This window comes from Aedes aegypti, chromosome 1 (assembly GCF_002204515.2).
Source record: "Aedes aegypti strain LVP_AGWG chromosome 1, AaegL5.0 Primary Assembly, whole genome shotgun sequence".
NCBI classification, from domain to species: Eukaryota; Metazoa; Arthropoda; class Insecta; order Diptera; family Culicidae; genus Aedes; species Aedes aegypti.
In genome coordinates, this window is record NC_035107.1 from 184,151,019 (window position 1) to 184,168,157 (window position 17,139).

General features: G+C 36.8%; 2 protein-coding genes across 3 annotated transcripts in view; one reads left to right on the plus strand and one right to left on the minus strand.

The window, feature by feature from the left end:
* The window catches only part of LOC5567420 (transcription initiation factor TFIID subunit 1), a 42,910-nt gene extending 33,892 nt beyond the window's left edge, over positions 1-9,018 (plus strand). The window contains exons 7-8 of one of the 2 annotated variants that reach the window (XM_021854870.1): positions 7,735-8,151; positions 8,356-9,018. In XM_021854870.1, the coding sequence (XP_021710562.1) occupies positions 7,735-8,151; positions 8,356-8,945 (1,007 nt within the window). In that variant the 3' untranslated portion in view covers positions 8,946-9,018. The remainder of the gene's footprint in view (positions 1-7,734; positions 8,152-8,355) is intronic. The other variant, XM_021854875.1, reaches the window with a different exon arrangement.
* A 5,356-nt stretch (positions 9,019-14,374) lies between these two features.
* Positions 14,375-15,541, minus strand: LOC5567419 (probable peptidyl-tRNA hydrolase 2). The gene is made up of 3 exons (XM_001657357.2): positions 15,383-15,541; positions 15,165-15,328; positions 14,375-15,104 (listed from the first exon to the last, which is right to left on the minus strand). Exons 2-3 carry the CDS (start codon positions 15,315-15,317, stop codon positions 14,733-14,735), a joined length of 525 nt encoding a protein of 174 aa, XP_001657407.2. The 5' UTR covers positions 15,318-15,328; positions 15,383-15,541; the 3' UTR covers positions 14,375-14,732.
* Between the last annotated feature and the right edge of the window lie 1,598 nt (positions 15,542-17,139).

A 17,139-nucleotide genomic window follows, 5' to 3' on the forward strand; every position in this document is an offset into this window, starting at 1 on the left:
TTTTCCGCAACTTTTTTCCACTGAAAATATTAAAATAAGATTGTACGCCGCCAACTTGTTACGGAGTAACAGTTGACAGGTTAACAATTTTTTGCTCTATTATTCAAAAATGGCTGAAAAATCTCAGAAATCTCTTACCTATCGTAATGTTCTGAATGGCCTCAAAGGTTTACGCATTAGTTTAAAACGTTAATTCACATATTCAGTAAAATATATCAATTGTTTTCACTTACCCCATTTACCCACTTACCCCGCGGTACCTTATTGCATTATTAATACACTATGCTACTTATTGATGATGGCTATTTTCATAACAATTACAAATTGGCTTCAAAAATATCAAAATTGTAAATTGTATCAACAGAACATCTGTGAAACCTACGAATGCAAGAGGATGTACAATTCAAGAACATACATGAAACCCAATAATAGCGCTCAGAATTGGCACTCATAAAAAGTTTAAAGGGTGCAATATGATAAAATATGTCTAAAATTGAAGCTAAGTTAATCCAAAATCTTAACATGAGTATATAAGTCATAAGTCAGGTGGTGTCAAAAATAGATTACGGTTTTTGTTCAGTTGATATAATTTGGTCATCTGATGAACCGCACTGGAATGTCACACGTATGCATACTTGCAGGCGTATTTCATGGATCTGATGATATTTGCTTGCATTAAATGAAATTATTGATTATCACGAATATACACATCCAATAAGCGAAAAAATGCATAAGTCACATGCAAACTCTTAAAACATTATTATATGACCTTTCTATTGAGAAACTATTGAATAGATATTGAGATAACGCCCCTGTCTAAATTATATTCACATGAGGTTGTCCAAAATGTATATTTGATGTCCGAAATGTATAACAGACAGACCGCTAGAAAACGCTATTTTGGCAGCTAATGCTACAGTTTGTCAGCTTTTTCTCCCCAGAAACTCAAATTATAATGAGACATTAAGCATATAAGTATCATAACGTAACAAAATATTAGTATCTAAGGCAGTTAATCGATCGCCGTTTCCAGACATATCCTTAGCCTGTCCAAAATACATAATTTACCCCAGATTTGAGGTTAGGGAATCGCCACTGATTTTTTCCACAACCACACAAGAAACGTTATTATGCATGAATCTATTTGAAGAAGTCAAGTAAAGATGTTTGAACAAAAATTGAAATATTTGATTACACTCAAAATTTCTTTTATTTAAAATTTAACGAAAAACTAAATTTTTCGACCCATTTGCCTGTATTTTAAAATTTAATTCGATGACATATAGTTTTCCTATATGAAATTTATTGTCACAGGCAAGTGATCATATTAGTGTAAAAAAAAGAGTTTTCGATTACACTTTAAATTTATTTTACACAGAAAACGGATTTCCTGAGCGTATTTGCTTGTAGATCAAAATTGAAAGCTATGGCTTGAAGTTTCTCGGTATGAATTTACTTGTAGAAATCGAGTAAATATTGTTCAGTCGAAAAAATATTTTTTTGACTACACTCAAAATTGTAATTACCTAAGAAAAAACATAAACAACTTATTTCCAGAATTTGTTCGTCTGTCAATAAAAACTCAAGGCTATGACATGTAGTTTTTTCAGTATTTAATTTACTTGTAGAAGTTGAATGAACATGTTTGAGCAGAAATTGAAATTTTCGATTACAGTCGATTACATTTCGTTCGTTGCACTATCTTTAAGTGGGCTACGTTTCAATTGGGCTCCCGTTAGTTGGTCTATAGCCCACCTAAAACGAAGGCAAACGTCATTATCTGACATAAGACGCACTTTATCAATGTTGGTAGCTCTGTTTTTCTTTTGTTCTATGTTATTTGACAGCTCGAAACTCAGCCCGATTAGTGAAAGTCTTTCACTAAGTGGGCTACAGGTTTAGTGCAACGAACGAAAGTTGACTGTACACTCAACATTTATTTTACTTAAAATATCACGAAAACCCCTATTTTTGGACCCGTTTGTCTGTAACTCCAAATTTAAAGCAATCATATATAGTTTTCTCGACATGAAATTGATTGTGAAAGTCAAGTAAACATATTTGAATAAAAAAAATGTCCGAAAAGCCTTGATTTTTTATTTATAGACGAACAAGCTTTGGATATAAGTTGTTTATGTTGTTTTTTTAGGTACTAACAATTTTGAGTATAGTCAAAAAAATATTTTACTACTCTACAATATTCACTTGATCTCTTCAAGTAAATTCACGCCGAAAAAAACACATAGCCTTCAATTTTGAATTACAGTCAAAAGAGTTCAGGAAATACGTTTTCTGTGTAATTTTCTGGGTAAATATATTTTGAGTGTTATCGGTAATTCATGTTTTACTCAAACATGCTCACTTAACTTTTAAATTCAATTTCATGTCGAAAAACCTATATGTTAACGCATTGAATTTTGAGTTACAGGCAAACGGTTCCAGAAAATGGAGTTTTTCGTAATGTTTTAGGCAAAAGGAATTTAGAGTGTTATCCAAAATTTCTATTTCTGCTCAAACATGTTCACTTGACTCCTACAAGTAAATTCATGCCGAAAAAACTACCTGTCTTGAGTTGTTATTTACAGACGAACAAACTCTGGAAATAAGTTGTTTATGTTGTTTTTAGGTAAAAGAAATTTTGAGTGTAGTCAAAAAAATATGTTTCAACTGTACAATATTCACTTGACCTCTGCAAGTAAATTCATGCCGAAAAAAATGCACGTCATAGCCTTCAATTTTGATTTACAGACAAAAAAGCTCAATTTTTGGTGTGGTTTTCTGGGTAAAATAAATTTTGAGTGTTATCGGAAATTCATTTTTTTACTCAAATATGTTCACTTGACTTTCACAATCAATTTCACGTCGAAAAAAGTACATGTCATCGCTTTAAATTTTGTTTTATCGTTGAATTTGTAAAAAAATGCGTTTTTCAAAAAAACTAGAAAGTGCGTTTTGCTTAATAACTTTGGGTAGATGCATCTATTTCTAAAACCTTAAAACGAGCATCAATCCTAAATAGTGTTCGGTTCCATCGCCAAAAAATTTTTGAAATTCGTTTCAGAAATGACAAAGATATGCATGGTCAAAGTTTCACTTCCGACTCTCTGAGGGGGTTTGGGAGTATAGGTGTTAACACTTAACAGCTTCCAAACATCCTCATCAAACAATACCTATTCGTGTTGTTCAAAATTCTACATCGCTTATCCGATTCTAAGTCAAATCCATTGCTTGACCCCCAAGCACCCCCCCCCCCTGGCAAATTTCTTGCTTTTCCCCCATAGTAATATTCATATACAGACTTTCAAGTGCTTGTACAGTCTCAGTTTTCATCCAAATGAGCTCAAATTTTGGGAGGGCATTTGGAACTTGATATAGAATCAAGTTGGTGTGGTGTAAAAACGATTTTTTGAACCACTAGGGTAGAAGCACCGGTTTTGGCCATACGCCAGTTGTAGCCATAGTGGATTATACACCGTTTTACATAGCCAATCAGCATGAAACCTTTTGTGTGCAGTAGATCACATTCATATGATAGAGCTACATTCATTTACTTGTCCAAATTGATTCAAAACATAAGAAAAACAATTAATTTTCTTTATAATTTTAACTCCTATGCACCTAATTTGGCCAAAGCACTCCTAATTTGGCCACTCTCATGAGAAACCAATGCAATTGGCCAATTTAGGAACTGAAGTTAAATCTCTGGCCGAAACTGGTTCCGTTGGCCTATATTGACCAACGGGATTTTCAAAGCAAAAAAATGGTTTTGCCTCAGTTTTGATATTTTACACATATAATATGGATTGATAGCTTGCATTTGACATATTTGTTGTATAAATACGGCTTCCCATTCAGTTTTTATTGACATTTTCTCATAGGCTGGCCAAAACCGGTGCTTTTACCCTATACTACCTATATCAGTAGGAACAATAGACAGGCCTCTGCCTCTATCTGCAAGCATGCTTTTTATGATAGACCATTTCCGTCAGATCTAATACTCTTATTTTAGGTTATAATTTGATACTAACATTTTTGCTTACAGTTTTCCTCCTCATATATGCTTGATTTTTATGTTAGGTATTTTTACACTAATTTTCTATACCAAATGTAATTGTGCACAATTGTTTATTGTTTGCTTCATAGTCTAAGTATTCAATTTTCAGTGTTGTATATTAGATAAAACGTAAGGTTACGAGTCGCCACTATTCTTTCCAATCATCCATTTATTGAAACGGTCTGTTGAAATAAACGCTGATTCCAACAATTTTCTACAGATTTGATAAGGAATGTTTCAAGTAATGCATCATTGAAGATAACTTTTTTCGGTGCTCACCGCATCAAAACAAAGGCGCAACTGTACATGGGATTTAACATTGTGACAGCATTACTGTTCTGTCAAACACACAAGGCTACCGTGGCGCTATCTATGCTTTCCATAGCGGCCGTTTTGGTTATTTTAATGATCCATTCGTTTAGTTTGTATCTCTACTTCGAAATTTTCAATAGGGGTATTCACTTAAAGTAGCGTAAACTTTGGTACCTGGTAACTTTGGTATTTGTGATGAAACATTTCAAATGAAATATTCCTTTCCTGACTTCAGGCAGTAAAAAATAAGAAGTTTATAATCTAGTTACCCAATAAAAAATACCAGACTTGTCAGAGGTTTGTTTGTTTGAGTTACGTTTTTTTAACTGATTCGTTTCAGCCAAGGGTTCACCATAGTTGAAGTCCGTTCGGCTGTTTCCATCACGGTACCCTGAATTCTTTCCATATTGATCAACAAGCTGACGCTTCAAGAACTCCTCAATGTTGCATGAGGAGTATTATTGTCAAAGTGGTTGCTTATTTATTTCTCACAATCATTTAAGTGATCCCAAGTGAAAATTCTTGCTTGTTTCAGAATCGAAATCAACACGTTGCAAATGCAATCAAATGCAGAACGCCTTTACTAACTAGAACAAATTTTAATGGGAAATAATGGGGGTCATTGCGCGTTGTGTTCAGTGAGATCAAGACGTCAAGACTATTGCTTAGACTTGAGCCTGATTTGCTGTTGATCAGGAATCGCTAAAGAATTTTCTCGCCGATTCCTTGCAGAAATTTTCTACAGCGACTCCCGTTTGAACTGACAGTTCTTTTCAACTGCGTACTGCGATCAGAAAAAAACGCTTACTTGATCGATTCCTTGCAGGAATTTCCCATGCATCAAGATAGGCCAAGAAATTACTTGTCAGCAGCGAATCAGGCTTTAGACACGACATTCTGTCACCGAACGGTACCTTTTGTTCCACAGTGTGGCCATCCTAATAAAAGAATTATATCCGGTAATAGCAGAGGCTCTTTTATTTGTTCCACGACCATACTCATTGTTCACATATGTTTTCCCCAGGCATTGTCTTTTTTCAGACTCGTCCAATTTCAAGAAAAATCCTACTCTTGCCATCGTATTTCAATTGTTTTCAATTCTTTGTCATAAAAACAACAAAATCAAACCTAGATTCTTATTATTTGTTGAATTTGAAACTTGTTATTTGTTGATGAATAACGTATTTTATGACGGTTGCTATGGACCCATGCACGAGTTCACTAATTTGACGTTTGAGCGGTGCCGAATTCACTGGTTACCATGGTCCCATAAATAACTCGGCACCGCTAAAACGTCACATAATGAGCCCGTGCATAGGTCCATAATTACCGGCGCATTCTTTGATCGGCTGACTGTTGAATCTCAACAACTTGAAATATTGATAATGAATCTTCGAGCTGTTTAGTGGAATACCTATAAGTAGATGAAAAAACCGAATTTAGTACTTTACCATTTAATTCCACTAGAGTTTGTATCCTTTGACAGATACGCGTATTTCGACCTCAACTGTAAGGCCGTCTTCAGTGTCGTGTACTAGTCGTGTGAAGTCGAGTCTAGTACACGACACTGAAGACGGCCTTACAGTTGAGGTCGAAATACGCGTATCTGTCAAAGGATACAAACTCTAGTGGAATTAAATGGTAAAGTACTAAATTCGGTTCTTTCATCTACTTAACTTGAAATATTTCCTAAGTAGTTACTGCAATTTCGTGAAATATTTAAGATAAACATCACGATATACACAGGGATTTACTCCGTTAAGTGAATACCCCTATTAGGGTCAGTAAGTTCCTCATGAACAGGAATTTGACTAACAATTCTATCATGAGTTTGTTTTCCGGAGTTCGTGTATTTTCTTTTTTTTCGACTGAATTCTGGAATATAGGTACTAACCTATATCAAGCTAATGTTTATCTCGTTACTTTTTGATCAATGTTTTGATCATATTGGTCATTAAAGTCACTATTATTTTGATGTCTGTTCGATACCAGCGCTGATATGGTTGCTTGAGATGTAAGTGCTACATTCCCTATCCCAAGTTACGGCAAGATGGGCGTTACTGGGAATAGTTTTGGTACCCTTGTTTAAGGTTGGATACCCAAGTAACCAGTAAGCACGATAATGCGGCACGGTAACAGCATTATATGCGCATATAGGGTAATCATTTGATGCATGTCAGTTTTATATACGCATATAATGCTATTATAATGCCAGAAAAGGCGAAATAGCGTGCCATTATAGTGCCAAGATATAACCGTGCTTCTCTGCACCACTAATGCTGATATAAGACCACGTGAGAAACGTCAGTTGTTTTCGCCAGGTTTTTAGGGCGAATATTTTGTGCTTTCGCGTACGCGGCCAGAGAGCTTTCGCGTATGCGGCAACTGGTACACGAGGTAAATAAATGAATGAATGAAAACGGAAACCTCTAATAGTATGCAAAAAATGTAATAAAATGATACATATAGTACTTCTCCGTATCAGACATATTCGTTTTGGTAGTTTTCATCCTTTTGAGGACTTGCAATTGCCACATTTTGATCCTCGTTTTATGATGATGAAATTCCTCATTTTGCGTCTCGAACCTGCGACACCCGTATTGTTGAGTTGTTGTCCTGCTCCTTTGCTCCTACGGCTACATAAGATGAATAGTATTGGAAAGAAAAGTGACCAATTTAAACCATCACTTTTCCCCGTCATAAAACCTGCAATTGTAGTAGTGAGAAGATTTATGTTTGACTCCCTCTTGCCACTATATGCAAACACAAAGCACGTGGTATATCTGTCAAAACACTGGATGGCATTTAAACATGCCCTGTATTCGAATATAAAGCCAATATAATGCTTATTTAATGCCTGTATGCATCAGGCTTAGAAGCATTAATGATGCTGTAATAGGGTTTCTATGCATCGGAAGTGCTGTTATAAGGTGTGTAAGCATTTGTGGTGCTATTATAATGCATGTACGCATCTATGATGCTGATTAAGGGCTTATTATTAGTGCTTATGATTACTTGGGATTTTTGCTCTGGAAAATGCAAGTCATCAAGACGACCAGCTTTGATCCGAAATGCGTCTTTGGGATCAAACTGCAAAACTATAATAATATTAAATACAAAATTCACACCAGCTTCAAATAACGGTTTCCTCATGTAAAATAACTCAATTTAATTAACGCCAAATTGATTGAATTGGTGCTTTCAACTAATCCGCAAACACGTGTCCGCTTGAACTAAATACCTACTAACATGGGGTTTATATGTTTAACGTGTGTGTGAGTGCCGCCATCTTGTCCACAGTCTTCGTGTCGAGAACCTAAAACAATTCTATCCTCACCACACTATCTCGCCGTGTATACCTATCTTAGAGTTCCCGGGCATGATGATGTCACAGAGGATGAACAGGATGCTGCTCAAGCGGTCCCGTGGTCGTCCTCGTAAGGACCGCGACGACTTTGGCGGTGCCCCCATGAGTACAACCGTCCAGAGTGGAGGTCATATGCGAGGCAACCCAGGCGGGAACAGCGGCTTTGGAAGTAGTGGACCTGTCCGGGAGCTTGGTGGATATGAAGGTATCCCGTCGAGTTCTTCAACACCGCTGTTAGCCACCGATCCGTCTGCTTCTGCATTCGAAATGAACTGGATGGCAAATGCGGGCTCTTCGGAGATGGATAGGACCAAGCTAATGAGTACTAACAATACGTTCGGGCATGACAGTACAGTTGCTACTACCAGAGGTGGAAGATTCTTTGGGGATTCGGGGCTTTTTGGGCGACACAAGCAAGGTAAGTAGCTGTCGCCACTGTAGATTCAAGAGTAGATGTAGATGCATAGAATGCAAAATTAGTATTTTCGTAGATGTTGCATGAGTTTATCATTATATTCTATATTAATGCATATCCCACGCACTATGATGCTCTGTTAGGAATTTATAGTATAAAGGAACATTCCAGAGTGTGGTAATAATTTATTATACTATTCTCCTACAGGTGGTCAATATTCGACCGATGACGAAGAATTCGAAGAAGTCACCATGAGCGATAATGAAGGAGTTTCGGTGACACTTGATCAATCAAATGCTCCTTCAAACTCATCTATCTTGCCTCCACAAGAAGGCGATAGTCAACAGGCGGCAGAGGCCATGGTACAGTTGAGTGGCACTCAGTCATTCTACCAAACAGCTGAAGAATCGATGGAAATTGATCCCAATTATGATCCGAGTGATTTTCTCGGAATGTCCAATCGACAGTTGGCGACAGACACCGGAGGACAACCTGGTGCAATGGATGCCAATCAATTTGCCTATCAACAGGGAAGTGCCTTTGATCCCAACTTCCAGCAGTTCCAGCAACAACCTGCTCAGTTTGAAAATCAGCAAATTGTGGGTAATGTCGGGGAGGTTCAACTTCAGGAACAACCGCAACAGCAACCGAATGCTGTTTTACCACCTTTGCAGTCACTGCATAAGGATCTGGCCATCTCGGACAGTGATGACGAACAGAATAATTTACAAATGGATATATTTAACAATACGAATGAAAACGATGATAATGATGATGGAGGAGGCCTCTGGTTTTAGAATATTTACAATTCAATATATATATTAACTTAAAACGAATAAATAATAAAGGCATAAACCTATGGCAAACTTATCGATGTTTTTTTTTTTTATTTTGTCCAGATCAAAACGACAAACATTAAGTTACTACTTAACATTTTCTACGAACTTTGGATCGATTTACAGTCTTCGTGGGAATGTATCATCATCCGATGTATAATAAGTCGACACCCTGACTACCTAGAAAGTCAGGGAATTTCAAAACTTCTATAAGGTATACCGGGGCAAGACTTTCAGTAACTTCAAATGTTTTTCGCAGATACCTAATTATGTAAAAAATGCTACGTTTTCTTACATTAGGGCGAATTAAAATTCAAAAAAAGTTTGAAAATGCAATTTCCCATATCTTTCTTACAATCTTTACAACAATAGTGTTCTGTGCAATGTTCAGCTTTTTCGGTTGTGGTTTAAAGGTGGCCCAAAGACTATGTACGTTCATAAAGAAATTACTACGGAGAAATTTTGAAACATGTTTTAAACGGGTTAGTACTGTAATGTAAGTAAAAACTTATCATCTCATAGTGAAAACTGATTATTGGACCCTTAATGAAGAAGGTTGCTGAAAAAAACAAATCCTATTGGAGCAAATTTTGTTTGAGACTTTTGCATAAGTTTGCTGGGATATAATTATAAATAAGTTAAATAACAGCAGACAAATTGATGCATAACTCTCCTCCCACCCGTCGAGTCTGAATGTTCTCTTTCGTTTAGAATCGTTTAGAACGAACATCTTCAAGCTCAAAATCTGTAAACCACCAAAAAAAAGTTGTATAAAGTAATATTTGATGATACTGACATACCTATATAGTTTTGGACAAATAACTTTCAAACATCAATGATTTTATTTCTACTTTGCTACATCTTAAAATGTTTCACTCTTCTCATTGTTTAAAAATGTTTCGAAATATATTTTTCTATTACTGTCATAACTAGATGGTAATCCGTCCTGATTTAGCAGACCATTGATTTAGTGATTCTTTTAATGTGTCATGATTATTTTAACATATTTCAAGCTCTGTCCTGCTTTTTTCTGCTTGCCGACTACCGTAAAGTGTCGTAATACAGCGCAGTTAACGAATAAAACATTTCAAATGCTTAATTAAAAATTAGTATTGCATCAACAAAAAAGCTTTATGGGGGGATCGCTAGCAAATCTGTTTTAGATTATGGCAAAAATATAAACTAGACTGTATTCACACGTTACAATTGTGATTTTTTTGAAATAGTTCACTCGTTGAAATTGCTTAATTCCGCGCATTTTTTACACGCTTTTCCATATTCCGCGCAGAAAAATGCCTAATTTCGCGCACTTGCAAAACAAAACTTCATCAGATGAATTTCCCATACCGTCTGGCGTACCACAAGGAAGTGTACTTGGACCACTCATCTTCACTCTTTTCGTGAATGACGTGTGCTACCTACTCAGGTCCCCGAAGCAATTGTTTGCAGATGATCTTAAGTTCTACAGAGTGATCGAATCAACAATAGACTGTCTTGCCCTGCAAAATGACATTGATGACCTTCTACTATGGTGCAATCAGAACGGGATGCAGATCAACATATCGAAATGCCGAGTGATTTCGTTCACGCGTCGTCGAAATGTAATGAATTACCAGTACACCATCGGTAACCACTCGCTTGAACGGTCCGACACCATCCGTGACTTAGGTGTTACATTTGACTCGAAACTACGTTTTCATGAACATATTTCAAATATGACAGCCAAAGCATTTTCGGTTCTTGGATTCATTCGGAGACACACATCAAATTTCACTGATGTTTACACATTGAAAACGCTCTTCTGTTCGTTGGTTCGAAGCATTCTCGAGTATGCAGTACCAATATGGGCTCCTTACCAAGCAACGCACATCATCCGCATAGAGCGAGTTCAGCGGAAATTTATTCGATTCGCCTTGCGCCAACTTCCGTGGAATGACCCTGTAAATTTACCGGACTATCAAGCGCGTTGCAGGCTTATTGGGCTGGAGACTTTGTCAGATCGACGGAAAAACAGCCAACGATTGTTCGTTTTTGACGTTCTTGAGGGAAACACCGATTGTCCAGAGCTTTTGGAACAAACAAACTTTCAAGTTCCATCACGAAACCTGCGCAGCTATCCCGCGATTAGTGTACCGTTCCATGGAACCAACTATGGACAACACAGTAGCTACAGTTCTTGTTTAAGAGCATACAATGAAGTAAGCAGATTACATGACTTTGGTATGTCGAAGACGCATTTTAAATCTAGGATAAGGAGATTAGAATAAGAACAGTCTGTACAATTTTTATAATTGAAGACGAAGTACAAATACAAATACAAATACAAAACAATCAAATTAACATTAATTTTGTATAAGGCAGCATCCATTCATTACGTAACGCTGAAGTTGAACATTTTCAACCCCCTACCCCCCCTCCATAACACTTTTTGTATGAAAAAAAGTAAAGTTTTGTATGAGCCGTAACGTAGACTTTTTTATATCTTTTTGACTATCACATGAAATAAGGATAAACATTTGTTGTAGTCTTTTCCTGAGACGAGACTCGCAAAGACGGTCTTCTTTTTCTGTCATTGCTGAGTTTTTTTTCTTATTCCTCTGTGTTTGTATCAATCATGCGCAAACCCTCACATGAACATCCCAGCAAATATGCAATTGCGATTGCATCACACCGAAACATAAAAAGCCTTTGAAGTGAAATTTTATGCCAGAAAAACTTGCAGACATTTGAAATAACTATAGTCTTGTGTTTAGATTTATCAGCAGCTTTGGAAAAACTGCTCCGAACACTGAGTTTTTTTTAACAGTTTATTTTGAATACAATACTTTTCAATTTTTCAGCATTTGGACGTTTCGCGACTGCGGAGACGTTGATATTTTTTCCTTTTCCTTGTCCAGAAGAAATTTCAAAAAAATATGCAGTTTGGCGAAACCGCCCCGACTACCTCTACACACTTAAATTATTTTACCGTAATCCGTGAATTTCACCGTAATCTCAACAGCTGATCAGTTCGGTAAAATAAAACACCGTAATTCCGTCGAAATTCAACGGATTGCGGTGAAATTTTACCGAAAACTGTAAAAATTTACCGTACTCCGTTAATTTATTTCACCGAAATTTTCAGCTGTTGAGATTACGTTGAATTTCACGGATTCCTGTAAAATAATTTAAGTCTGTATATTTGTATTCTGCACTGTTCATACAATAACAAATGTTTATGGACTTTGGTTTTGGACAAACTTTTCCTCCCACCATGAATGACCACGTGGTTTCTGAACGGCCGCTAGTTTCCCTGTAAGTGGGCTTTCCCGATATTCCGGTTGTTTGCGAAACGTATTTATGCATGAAAATACTTCCTCAGATAAATATTCAGCTGTGAAGACCAATATAGCATGTTTTACTTGTTTGTTGTTCTGTAAATAGCAGTGCGCGGAATTAGGGACTTATGAAAAATGACGTGCCCTAATGCCGCGCAATACTTTTTGGAATAAATCTCAATAATTATGCTAATATTTGATAAGATTTCATAGAAGCATCATGAAACACATCTGTAGCAAGTAGTTTCATAGAATATTGCACAAATAATAAAACATTTTCAATATAGAAATCACGTTTGTTTGTGTCCTACAGTCTTAGCACGGACGCTAAGGAAATTGAAAAAAATGGCGTCTACTCAGACGGGCCTCAACTGATTATTTTTTTACGCCGCGATAAACTGCTCTATTTGCTTTTATTTGTGATTCAAACTTATTCTAAATCAAAGTAGCATCAAATGGCGTTAAAAGTTGCTGCAGTATTGATGTGTATTTCCATATGTAAATAATTTTGTATGAAATGCGCGGAATTAGGCAATGCGCTGAATTAGGGCACTTTACGGTACCATGGAATGTTAACGATAATTTGAATTTGTTAAAACTGTCATTCTACCACTATCAGAATGAAGGAGTGATATCCGAAACTTCGATTACTAGTTTTAGCATAAATGGTAGCAATCATGAGATCATAAAAATGTTCCCTATTCGTGCAATGTTATGATGCATTGTAAAGAGGAATTTCCTCATTTGAATGCCATATTCTTAAAAAAGCACAATTTGCAATTTCAGTGAAGATAATATTAATAGAAACCATGGAAACTACTAGACTTCACCAGTGGATACACGACCGCCTAACATCTCGCAAACCACACCAGTTTTCGTAGAGTTTTTAGAGAGATCCTCAATCATAAAATTTTTGCCAAATTTCTCCCAAAAACTACCTGAGCACCTCGATGATTTTCTTTGGTATCTGAGGTTTTATCGGTCAAATTGTCTGAAACTCTGTAGTAATATGCACTAAAGGAGCATCATTTTGATAAGTATGGATTTAGTAGTATTCAACACGATCCCTTGTCGAAGGGATTATCATTTTAGCAATTAAAAATTGAGAAAACTTTGAATACCATACCAGGAAAACTGGGAATTTCAAAATGGAAATTTGGTGGGTCTGGCTTTGGCTCATCCCCATCTTAAGTAGAGTTGCATTTTTAAGGGAGTGTTTTAGAGAGAATGTTGAAGCAACTGTGTAGAATTACAATTGAATTGTGGAATGAAACCACGGCGATAGATTTGTTAGATAACTATCATTCTTCTCATGCGAAAAGGGTCAGTCCAAACAACAGAGGTTTTATGATACTGCAATCAAACATAATAGGGTAGGGTAAAGGCGCTGGTTTTCGCCAGGCTATGAAACATTACTTTTATAGAATAGATGATAAGCCGGGCTTAGGAAGCTCTATATGTTCTAAAAATGCGCCAAATAAAAGCTTTCAATCCATTGATTCCGTGTACGTCTACAAGTGAGCAGATTGTCGGTTCATTTCGAACGAGCCATGTTGTAACAACCCTCATTTTTTCATTATATGATAAGAAAAGTTTTTTTTATTGCGGATGTGGAAACGCAACAGACAATGTGTAATGATCTGTGATGTAATAAAGATTTTGTGTAAGTTTTCACGATGGATTACCTCAACTATTGTCAATTATTAAAGCATGAATACTAAAACAAGATGGGCCGCCTATTTGTGGAGTGTTGCGGCCCTACTTTCTTCTTGTTTATTTCCAGATCTTATCCTAAAGTCACCTAGGCTTGAAGAAGTATCGTATCAAAACAAATATATTGGCAGGACACAAAGATAAGTTTAACGTGTCTTACCAGGCATGTAATTCGTATGATATTGACAAATTTGAGAACACTCTGGCCAGATTAGGTAAGTAAATAGTGTTCAATGTTGAAACTAAAAAAAAAACATTTTTTATTAGCTCTAAGTATCCGTGACATCGCTCTCCTCCTTTTTTATGAATTTGTTTTTTTTAAACCAGCGGTTATTTTCGGACAATTTAATACGCAAATAGTTTAGCTTATTTATTTTATTCGCCGCATATTAATGCGATACAAATTCAATCTCCATTTTTGGCTTAAATGGTAATTTATGTGTTCTAATATACTGCCCATAAACGCAAAATTGGCCCATGTGAATAGGAAATCCAGCAAATATGGGACTAACATGCATTTATGGGCAGTATACTTCGACACACAAACATGTATAAACAACATGATCATGATCATCAATTTTAAATCTAAGTCAAATTAGCAGAACAAGAATTACATCCAAATTGATTTTATATTTGAACGAATTTCATGTGACAAGATAAGAAAATGAAGCTGGTTGATCAAACTACGCGCATAGCCTATCAGAAACCTCACACCGGTTTACAACAGTTTCAAATGGCCGGTGATCGTGTCGATAATTTGCTTGGGTGCCGGTCCGATGGCCAGCACCGTTTTACTGTTGGGTTCAATTTGAGTCCTACCGGCATCCCTGATCAGGCAGCAGTTAAGATTGTTTGCCTTGGCGGTCCGATAGACTTCCATCATTTGCTGTTCGCTTTCGACCTTCACGGCGATTTTGGCCTGCCCTGTGTGCTGCCATTTCCGCAAAACTGACGGAGTTTTCTTAAGGGCACCCTCGTAGGCACCAACAGCTGCATGGCCACATTGGGCCGCGATCTTGCCCTTGCCCATCTTGAGATCGTTTCGAACTACCAGGACCATTTTGTACTCGCCGCCAAAGTCGGAGAAAACCTTATAGGATTTGTTTGATTACGTTAAACTAGCATTGAATAAAATTAACAGAAAACTTACATTTTCTTCCTCCTTTTTGGACGCTGAAGAGTTTTGTAGCTGGCCATGATTGTGGACTTTCTTGTCGACGGAGTTCCTTCTGCCGAATTTGAGCCCTATGATGAAGGACGCCACGACGGCTACCGCACTGACGACGTGAGTTGTGTCCAACATTCTGTAAAATTCTGAGAACGTTTGGCGTTAGATTTCTTCCAAACATATTTATGAATATTACATACCTTTTGGATAATATGATAAATATGTGTTCCAAAGAGATCGATGTGTATCTGCCCTAGCTGGCGGCTTCTAAAAACGATGCGAACCGGGCCGGGAGAACCACATTCGGCTCGGCGCGTTTAAAGGTAGACCGACGACAAAGTGACACAATCACAAAGAGTAGGATTCTGCAAACAACAAAACTGTCAATGAAATTTTTCAAAACCTATGTTTCTGATCTAAACACAGACAATCAGACGTAACTCTGAAGAAATTTAAATCGACCACGTACCGTTTTGTCTCAAATTCCGAACAGACTCATATTTCGAACACTCGGTTTTTGTATGACGATTGGGTTGAAACGTTCGGCCACAGATAACAGATGTTTATGTCCGATTGTAAAACTGTGTAAGACAATTAATGGTGATTTTAAGTGGCAACACAAGTACACGGGAAAAAAATCTGTGGTAAAAATAACTATTTTAGCTGACTACGCCCATTCTTAAAACTACCATGGAAATTCAGACCTATTTACTATGTTTACGGTACACCCCACCGCATTACTGGTACATTTGACAGAAATAATTTACAACAATCTGATTCCAACTACAGACATGGTAATTTCAAGCGCATTTCTGGTCTGCTGAAAATTGCCGGTGCGAGCGCTTAAGTTAACCCCCTAAAATGGTAGTTTTTACCGCACAATTTTTTTTGCGTGTAGCAACATCGTGGTGGCGCTGTTATCGCTAAGTTCCCATAGTGATGTCGGTGGTGAATATGAAACATTTCAAGATACTTCTATTCACCACTGATTGCAGCAATACGTTGTGTGGCGGCGCTAGTGTTTTCAACGTGTTTTAGTTTGAATATTTACACAAGTTCTCAGAAAATTTTTGTTCTAACATAAACATCTGTTATCTGTGGTTCGGCTGAAATATGTCATCAAATAACTTGATAATAGTTATCAATTTCAGTTCAATTTAAACGACTTTCAATCTATTTTACGGTGGGGATTCGCTCGTTGGAGCTCCGCTACATGGAATGACTCGATGGTTGGATGTTCGCTGGTTGGATGTTCGCTGGTTGGAAAATATTCCAACTAAAAAGCACTCGAATGTCAAGACTAGATGTCAAACTGACTTTGACGTCTGAGCATCGTCGCATTGAAGTCTCCATATATAGAATAAATGTGCATATGTGCGAATCGTGCACTGAGGCAAAAATCTCGCATGATTTTCATAAGATCACACTAATGAAAGCATTTTTTATTATTTTTTTGTCGGTTCATAAGACACTTGTGTATTTCATACGACGAGATTGAGATTTATAAGACTAGTGTAATTATTTCATAACTTCAATTGTCAATGTCATAAGAACGCTTATGAATCCCATTGATCATCATTGTGAAAAACCACGTGAGACAAATTTTCTCGGTACAGGCATTTCACTATCAGAAATTCAATATGGCTTCCGAACTTGACGTGTTTGACTTGTCGCTGTCTGTCTCCGTTTTAAATGCATCAAAGGGTAAATATTTCCTATTTATCATAATTTACGCTGTAACTGACACTTTCTTTCCATCAGGTTGTGAAATTGGATCCGAACAAAGATTTTTGTATGAAAATTTCAAACAATTTGTATGACGCTTAAGAAATCATAAGCCCCCCTTATCCCTTTATGGATGCCCCTAACGTAAACCTCCACCAATTGAAGCGTTCTTCACAATTTTTCTCAATATTTTTTCTCTGCTATGATATACTGCTTCGCGTTAAAATAGGTT